Genomic DNA, 9,388 nt, shown 5'->3' on the forward strand with positions numbered 1-9,388 from the left:
AAATAAAAGACCGACAATTTCTTGTCATTATTCAAATTTGCATTCTTGATTAGCCGAACAACCTAATTTGAAATTGACTAAAAAGCAAACATACTCACAAGATCAAAGGCTCAATTTTATGGATATGGAAGGCTTGGGTGTGCTATTCCCAGATGTGGAGTTATGACGTACAAGACAAAAATGTGGGACAGATTTTTCTGAGTCAAAGATAGAACAACTCGAACCATGCGAATTCTTTGAAAATGAAATTTTGCTTCACAAATTGCATGGTCCGATTTGCAGCTGATGAAATTTGAAAACTGAAACATGCAACTCGGACCCTCTATTTTGCTTGTTCTGGCTAAATTTGTTGAGTAAAACGCAACTCAGACCGTTCGTTTTCAAGAACACAACTCGCAGGGTCTGAGTTCTGGTTCTTCTGATCCCACAACGAGATGAAGCACCTCTCCTCCCTGCATGCGAGTCCAACACCTCCTTTCCTTCCATATTCAAATTAAAAAGCGCGAGATCAAACCATGGAATTGAAGATTGGAAAAAGAAAAACCACACTATCTGAAAAATAAGTCACATTTAAGTTTGAAAACAAGAAAACACATTCATACCCTTTCTACCAGGAGTCCAGAACTACACATATGGCTACCCCACCAACACTCCAAAGTCCAGAGTCAAATTCTTTTCTGTTTTTTTTCTCCCCGTACATATCATCCTATATGATCTTCTAAACCGGTTTCTTTAAACAGAAGAAAGAAGATTAAAAACATAAAAAAAAAACATGGTGCTACTGCAGAGAAACATGAAACTCCGAAAACAACCGCCTTTGTCACTGTCCCTTGTCACCTTCATATCTATCACTATCTTCACCACTGCCACCACCATCATCTCACCGGGAACAACTCTCTATGCTTCAAACACCAACCAATCGTGGCCTTCTCCCAACAACACCTTTTCCCTACGCTTCTACCCTCTCCAAACCACCCCATCTTCCTTCATCGCCGCCGTCGTACACTCCGGCGGCGCTCCCATTATCTGGTCCGCCGGAAATTCTGCGGCCGTGGACTTCGGTGGCTACCTCCGCCTCCTTCCAGCTGGAAACCTTCGCTTGGTTAATGGCTCCGGCGCTACCTTGTGGGACTCCAACACCAGCAACATAGGTGTCACCTCAGCAACGGTTCTTGAAAGTGGAAACTTTGTTCTCTCCAATGGAACTTCCACTGTTTGGTCAAGCTTTGAGAACCCCACTGATACAATTGTCCCTTCTCAAAGTTTCAATCTTGGTATGGTTCTGAGATCTGGGGTTTACTCATTCTTTCTTCAGAAATCTGGGAATCTTACTCTTAGTTGGAATAATAGTGTTACTTATTGGGATCAAGGCTTGAACTTTTCAATGAGTGGTGTGAATTTGAGTTCACCTGTATTAGGATTGAAGTCTGAGGGGATTTTGGAGATAAGTGACCCTAATTTGACTTCTCCTGTGGTTGTTGCCTATAGTAGTGACTATAATGAAGGAGGGAACAATGTGTTGAGGGTTTTGAAGCTTGGTGATGATGGGAATTTGAGGGTTTATAGTTATTTGAAGGGTAGTGAAGTTGTGAATGTGAATTGGGTTGCTGTTGAGGATCAATGTGAGGTTTTTGGTTACTGTGGGAACTATGGTGTGTGTAGTTATGATTCAAAATCAGAACCTCTTTGTGGCTGTCCATCTCACAATTTTGAGATGGTTGATCCTAATGATGGTAGGAAAGGGTGCCAGAGGAAGGTGAAGCTTGAGGACTGTGTTGGGAAGGTTGCTATGTTGCAATTGGATCATGCAAAATTCTTGACATACCCTCCTGTTTTTGTTGTTAATCCTGAGATATTTTTCATTGGTATTTCAGCTTGTAGTGGAAATTGTCTTGCTGCTAGTTCTTGTTTTGCTTCCACTTCCTTGGCGGATGGAACCGGATGGTGTTACATTAAGACGTCGAATTTCATCAGTGGATACCAGAATCCTGCGCTGCCTAGCACTTCCTTCATTAAGGTTTGTCCACCTGTAGCTCCAAACTCAACTCCCACTTCGGAGAATGTTGTTAAGAAGCATTGGAGGATTATAGCAACTAACTAAGTTGGGTTGATCTAGTGGTTAATTCACTAGTTCGTTTAAGTAAATGTCAAAGGTTAGAATTTCACATTATGCATGCAACAATCTATTAGTCAGGTACCCTTAAATAAAATTTAGTATTGTGACGAATTAGATTAATTTTTAGTCTATTGAACGAGGAAATATTATGAGAAACAAAAAAAATTATAGCAACTTGATTAGATTTGATTAGTTAAATAATTTGGATGTGCAACTTTATTATTGGAAGAGTCCGCTAGGGAGACAATAGTTTATTTATACAATGTGTGCAATGGGCTATATGAGTTATAAAATGAACATTTCCCTATTATATAGAATAATCATCCAAATATTAGGGATAATAAATATCTTTCCAAAAGTTTAAACTGATTTTGGAGTTTGAGCTCTAATACCATGTCATGATACCACTCATCCCAAAAGCTTTAGCTGATGGAAAAATGTAACACTATGATTATATCTCTAATATTCCCTAAACTTTCATTGTACACATTATACAAATATTCTATTAACTCCTCATACTTTGAAATAATTAATGATAATAAAAGACCGACAATTCCTTGAATAGCCGTAAACAACCTAACTTGGAATTGACTAAAAAGCAAACATACTCACAAGATCAAACCATTGAATTGAAAATTGGAAAAAGAAAAACCACACTATTTGAAAAAGAAAAAATATAGGTAACCAACTATTAATCTGTCAACTATTGACAACAATCATTAATTATTATTATTTAATTAAAATTAAAAATGTATTGATATCCATTAATTAGGATTTTAACCCTAGTGAATATGTGCAACGTGAATCAAGGAGTCACGCAACCCCAAATCCTCTCACTCTTTTCTTACTATCTTTGCACCTGGAACTTACACCGCCACCGGAACGCCGCCAACAACCGCAATGTCCCCTCGTGATTTGCAACACCGCCGACCACTGCAGAGCCGTTCTTGTCGTGATTCGCAGCGACATCGACCACCACAGCGCCCACCTCGTTACGATTTGCAGCCTGCCACCACCGTATCGCCGTTCTCGTTGCAATTTGCGGCATCGCGACCACTGCCGCAGCCCTTTCCCACACGATCCGCTACCACCACCGCAACTCTCATTCTCTCGCGATTTGCAATTTACTGCCGCAACCCCTCCTCCCCCACCATCGCCGCAGCCCTTCCCCTCGCGATTCACAGATCACCTTCTCTCCCTGACGCATGCCCACCAACACGGCAGTTTTTTATTTTTTTTCTTAAATTTTTCATATTTGAAGAAAGGTGTTTTGGATGTTTTGGAACTTTTTGATGTTTTGATATATTTTTTTCGTAAAATTGCAGGTCTTTTTACTGAAAAAAGGTATTTCATATTTGGGACTTATGTGACTTCTTATTTTTGTCATACTTCATATACTTATTAAATTCATTCTAATTGCTTCTATGAAATAAAATTACGAAGATTTACATATTCATATTTTGGCTACTTATATATTTATCTTTCTTTACTAGTTTTTAGTTGGTGTCTAGTTGTCATTATATATATTCCTTCTTAAAAATCCAGAAAGTTAAAAGTTGAGAGCACCATAGTTTTTCATTGGTTGAGGACATATGTAGGTAGAGCATAAGAATTATATCATATCTTTACATTGTGACATAAGCACCAAGATAAAACCAAGTTCCTAAAAAGTTGTTCTAGTTGTTATGTATTTTAATTTATATATTACTTTTGTTTTGGTGAATGCTTCTTTTACATTCAAACTATGCTTATGGTTTTAAATTAACTCATATTTCTTTGTCTTAATTTTTGGTTTGTGCTGCTGAAATTAGTTTATGGTAATTGTTAGATATAAAACCAGTTAACCTTAGAAATTAAACCATTGATAGTGTCATTTTGTATACTGGATGTGTCTATATTAGTAGTGAAATGGAACTGTTTCAATTGTTGTGTTTATTCGCTAAACTTAGATGATTGTGTTTGCTTCTGGGATTGTTTGGGTTTAGTTTTTGTGTTTTCTGATTGATGTTTATTGTTTTTTTCTTGGCAGATTATGAGAATTTTTACAAGAATAAGAAAATTTCGAAGGAAGAGGATAAAAAAGCACACGTCCAAATAGATGTGTCTTTAATAGTTACAGAATTACTATAACCAAATAGATGTAACAAACAATGAAACTTACATTGATGTTAATTGATGTTAATATGTTTATAGAGAAATTGAGTAGCTTGAAAAAATGATGTGCACATTCATATATATTTAGAAAGTTCATTGATGAATAAATTAGGTTCTTTGACATTGAAAATAAGAATCTAATAAATTTTTAAGAGTATAAATTACTTAATCTAAAAAATGTTGAAAATCCAACAAAAAAAATATTCAAAAATTTAGCTAAAGATTCAAAATTTAATGGCAACTAGAACTACGATGACTATCTAATTAAAACCACCCAAACCTCCAAAGGTGATCATCAAGGTTTGATTGAAATAAACAAATGCATAAGAACAAAAGTTAAGTTTTTTTGTTTAAGATTAGTATCAATAAGTGTTTCTTATTCAATCTTCTTCCCCAAGTCAATTTTCATGAGCTTAGCAACTAGGGCAGTGCACTTTTTACGCTAGCAACACTCTTGATCACGCAATCTGAGATGGAGCTTTAGTTTCTCTATCTGACCTACTTGAGAGACTAAGTTAGTCGTAGCTTTCTTCGTTTACTCTTTCAGTTTGAAAAAAATCATGATCTTAACAAAAAAAAGTCCACAAGTCTCAAAAAATAATATTAAAGTTCTAATTAAAAGACACATTTATTAAAAGCACATCTATTAAAACAGCAAATTTTAAACAGAAAATATATCTATTAAAGACACATCCATTAAAAATGCATTTAATAGAAGACATATCTATTAAAGACACACCCAAATAAATTATAAACAGAAAACATATACATTAAAGACACATCCATTAAAAAACACATTCAACAGAAGACACATCTATTTCAGACACATCTGAATAAGTTGTAAATAAAAAACACATATATTAAAGACACTTCCATCTAAAAATACATTCAAACAAATTTTAAATAAAAGACATATCCAATCCCTAATAAAAGGATATGAAAGAATCGTCCAGGACTCCATCTATATAAACATCTAATAGTTACCAAAATATCAAGAAAAAAACCAAAAAAATTCTCCAAAAATATTTCTTAACACTACAATTTTATATGAACAAATTCAAACCCAATTTCAAATATCTCTTAATATACATACACTATCTTATGCAAGAAAAAACTAGCAAAGCATTCAGACATGAAAAAAATAAGTTCAAATAAAAAATTCAAACATTTACAGTTAATTAAAAACAACATTCATTCATTCAGTAAAATCAAAGAACATCTCTTATGAACCACTTACTCTATTATATGAATCCTCCAAAAATGCAAGAACATCCTCTACTAACAAAACAAAAATACTAAAAATCTGCTAACATATCGAAAAACAACAGGGAAGATGGAAGATTAGTAACGTGTGTGATAGAAGGGGAGGTGTGCTCGGTAGAATACTGAGTTCTCGGCTCGATGTATGGGGATGGGGAACCAGCGGCGTCTTGTACTCGCAATGACGACATTGACTTGTGCCCGAGCTTGCGGCGGCAGTGATGAGAAGTGACGACGTTGACGACGATTGCATTCGTTCATGCAGTGACGAGACCGATGAGCTGCACAAGAAAAGCACACAGGCGGCGGTGATCAGCTTCTTTGAAATCAACGGCTACGATGGTGTTTCAGCGACTTTAGTGTATAGGGGAAAGAGAAGAACAACGGTGGTAGAAAAAAGTAGGTAAAACGGTGAATTGAAATTCTAAACTAGGGTAAAAGTGAATTGAAAAAATTGGGTGGGTGTTTTCTTAGTTGCTGTGGACTTTGGTCCAGTCCATTAAGAGTCGGAAGATTTTGACAGATTTCTTTTTGATAACGTATCCCGGTTGTTTAAAAAATAAGTCACATTTAAGTTTGAAAACAAGAAAACATATTCATTCGTGGAGCTTTCTTCGGTGGGGAAAGAATAATATGGACCTTGAAGGACCAGGTTATAAATTCAAATAATAAAAAATGCATGGATTGGTTCACAAATAAAGCAGAATATCGGTTGAGAAGAATTTGTAAAAAGTTTGGAATTTTTTATTACAAGAAAGCACCAACGGCGCGTCATGGTGGAGGAGATCCGCTCGGTGTCATCGCTGCGTCGTCTTCCCCAGCAAGTTGGACGTGGACTCAGTGCCGCTAGCTGAGGAAATCTGAGGGAAGAGCAAAACAGAGAGATTCAAACATGAGAGAGAGAGCTCGCCTCGCCGTCGTCATTGCCGTCGCCATCGCAGTTCATCGCCTCTCCAGATTTGGTCGCAACGCCCAAGCCTCTGAGGATGTTCTGACGAGATGAAGAACAAGCTCGATTACATCCTCTCTCTCTCTCTCAGTGTTGAGAACTTCTTCGAGCGCCGCCTCCATATTCTCGTCTTCAAGTCTGGCATGGCCAAGTTCATCCATCAGTGCATATTAGGTCTTTTTACATCTTTTCACATTTTCCCTCAATTTAGGATTTTTAAATTCCTAATTTTCTATTACTCATGCTTCTTTGTTTGTTTTGTGCTTACTTTAAAGTTTAGAATCTAATTTCTTAAACATTCAAGTAGCTCAAAATTTTAGTTTGATCTCTTTGTTGGTTTCTAGGCTTTTGATAAATTATTTAATTATGTATCTAGCTTAGTTCAAACGGTTGTAGATGAAGGATGATTTCAAGAAGTGACACAAATTTTACTGTGAGCAGTTTTTTCACAGGCCACAGAGGAGGTTCATTGAGCAGTTTTTTCATAGGTTTGTTACTTGCTTTGGACATCTAAATTAAAGCAATATAATTGTACTAAATATACTGAATTAGACATGCTTTGGACATCTCACATGTTTACTCAGATTGAGAATTGCTAGTGAAAATGAAATCAGTAAACCTTGTCCCCAACCTGATTTATTCAGAATAGAGCATTCATTCAAATTTTGTGTGCTGTATTTTGATTCTTTCTTCCATATTCAATAACCTCTCTGATTTGAACTTGGTAATTGTGAAAAAGGGTGACAATGATTTATTAGCCATTTCTCCATTGATACTTGCTTTTCTAAATTCACCTAAAATGTGAGGCAATCAGGATTGTACAAGACTGCTATCACCTTGCAATTGGGATGTTTATTCAGAAGGTTTTTTGTCAAGTATGTTTTCTGGATTAAGTGTGCTAACCATAAGAACAGCTTCATTTGAGGTTTGGCACTATCTAATATGTCATAGTAGTTCATGGTGTTGTGCACATTGGAAGAGACTCTCTTTTGACATCTTCTAGTCTTTGGCTCTTTGCAGTGCAGCTTCAACACCATGCTCGGTATCGCCTTCCGACATTTCAGTTGATCTTTGTACATGTAATTGAATCACTGGTTTTTGTTCCTGTAAGCACTCATTTTAACTGATAAACAATATTTGTCTGAATACTCAGTTGTGCAATTTCATTTTAGTCTTAGCCATGCTGATAGTTTTCTTTTGTTTTTCTTGGGTTATTTCTTCATATTATGATTGTTATTCTGTTCTTTCTCTTTGAGTTTTATGACGACCAGCTGCTTGCCTTCATGGTCTTGATTCTTGTCTGGTTGTGCGAACTCTTTACTCTCATTAGGTCTCGATCGAACTCGTATGGTCTTGACTTTAGACATTCACTGTTTGATTTTTGCTTTTGACTATATTGGATAACTGTTTCCTTTTGAGGCCTAGTCTGAATGTTCTTGGCCAAATAGGGAATTGTAATAAAGAGCTACCGCTTAAGTAGCACTACTTTTGTTTAATAAATATATTGGCCATAATTATAGATTCTCTTGACTGGTGTTCATATGAAGCTTCATTAATTAATTTAATCCTTATGCAATTGTTGAAATGACAAATAGTTCTGCCTGTTGCACTTTTCTTAAACATATGTGTGATTAAGCAAGTGTTTGACTGATTTCTGGTATGGTTTTGCTATCTTTTATGCAGTGTCCGAACGCCAATTTCAATGAAGTTCTTCCCTTGCTTCTTTTTGTTGTATTTTCTGGTCTTTCACATATATTTCTTCTCTTATTCATATGGTAATGTTCGTAATGTTTTATTTTTCTCAGTGTAATTTAATTAATATTATCTGAAAATAATTTTTTTTAAATTCTAGGTTTTTCATATTTGGCTCTATCTACTATAGCAGCTTTTATGCAACATCTTATCTTGTACTTTTAGAATCGTTTTGAGGTAAGAAATGATAAAGGTTGGAAAGAGCTACAATCTGAAAAGAGGCCTTTCCTTACCGTGTGATTCAATATGCAACAATAGGAAAAAAAGAAGAAGGGATGAGATTGTGGAATATTTATAAGATGGATGGAGAGTTACTTAAAAGAGACTATTATTCAGTTGTAATAAGTTCATTTCTCAAGTTGTATCCTAAAAACGCGTTCACTTGAAGCAAGAAATTGTAGTTTTTGCGCACTTAACGTGTGTTTAGGTTTGTTGCTGGTCACTATTGGTTTTAATAATTTTTTTCATAATTCTTTTTTATCATTTTTAATACTTTCTTTTATATTTTGATTTTTTATTTTTTAATTAAATTTCTTATTATAATTTTATTATAATATAAATTATTGATTTTATTAAAAATGACAAAATAAATAAAAAATTGATCATACATAACAAAAGAATCATAAGTAATAAAATGTTATTATCCAAAATAATACTAAATAAAAAAATACTGAAAATATTAAAACAATTATAGAATATTTTTTGTTTGATATTGTAAAATTTATCATTAAAATTTTTGTGTATTATTTTTTGTTCTAATTTTTTATAATATATATTATTGTTCTTATTAGAAATGATAAATTAAATCACTTGGAATTTATTACAAATTCTTTTTTATTTCTTTCAAATTTCTCCAAAAAAAAAAATCATGTCAATATGAAAAATGAAGTTGTACAGGAGAATATGTATTTTATTAAAATATGTAGTATTTGATCATTAAAATATAGGTAGTAATTCATGCTGTTTTTTGGGAGTATGGATTTGTATTACATTATTTTAAGCCTATGTTACAAAAAAAAAGTAGTTGGTAAAAAAAAATCAAATTTTTTAAAAAAATCATCTTTAAATAGCTGGTCCAATCAAACCATACTAAACCAGTTTGTAAATTCATTAAACTTTGGGTCAAACATAAAATTTTTAACACTTATTGTATGAAT

At 34.3% G+C, this 9,388-nt stretch overlaps 1 protein-coding gene across 1 annotated transcript; it reads left to right on the top strand.

Moving 5' to 3' along the window:
* The first annotated feature begins 570 nt into the window (after positions 1 to 570).
* Positions 571 to 2,290, top strand: LOC112712518 (G-type lectin S-receptor-like serine/threonine-protein kinase At1g34300). The gene has a single exon (XM_072203629.1). The coding sequence runs from the start codon at positions 773 to 775 to the stop codon at positions 2,099 to 2,101; it is 1,329 nt and encodes a 442-aa protein (XP_072059730.1). The 5' UTR covers positions 571 to 772; the 3' UTR covers positions 2,102 to 2,290.
* The last annotated feature ends 7,098 nt before the right edge of the window (positions 2,291 to 9,388 follow it).

This window comes from Arachis hypogaea, chromosome 9 (genome assembly GCF_003086295.3).
Source record: "Arachis hypogaea cultivar Tifrunner chromosome 9, arahy.Tifrunner.gnm2.J5K5, whole genome shotgun sequence".
In the NCBI taxonomy this organism is placed as follows: domain Eukaryota; kingdom Viridiplantae; phylum Streptophyta; class Magnoliopsida; order Fabales; family Fabaceae; genus Arachis; species Arachis hypogaea.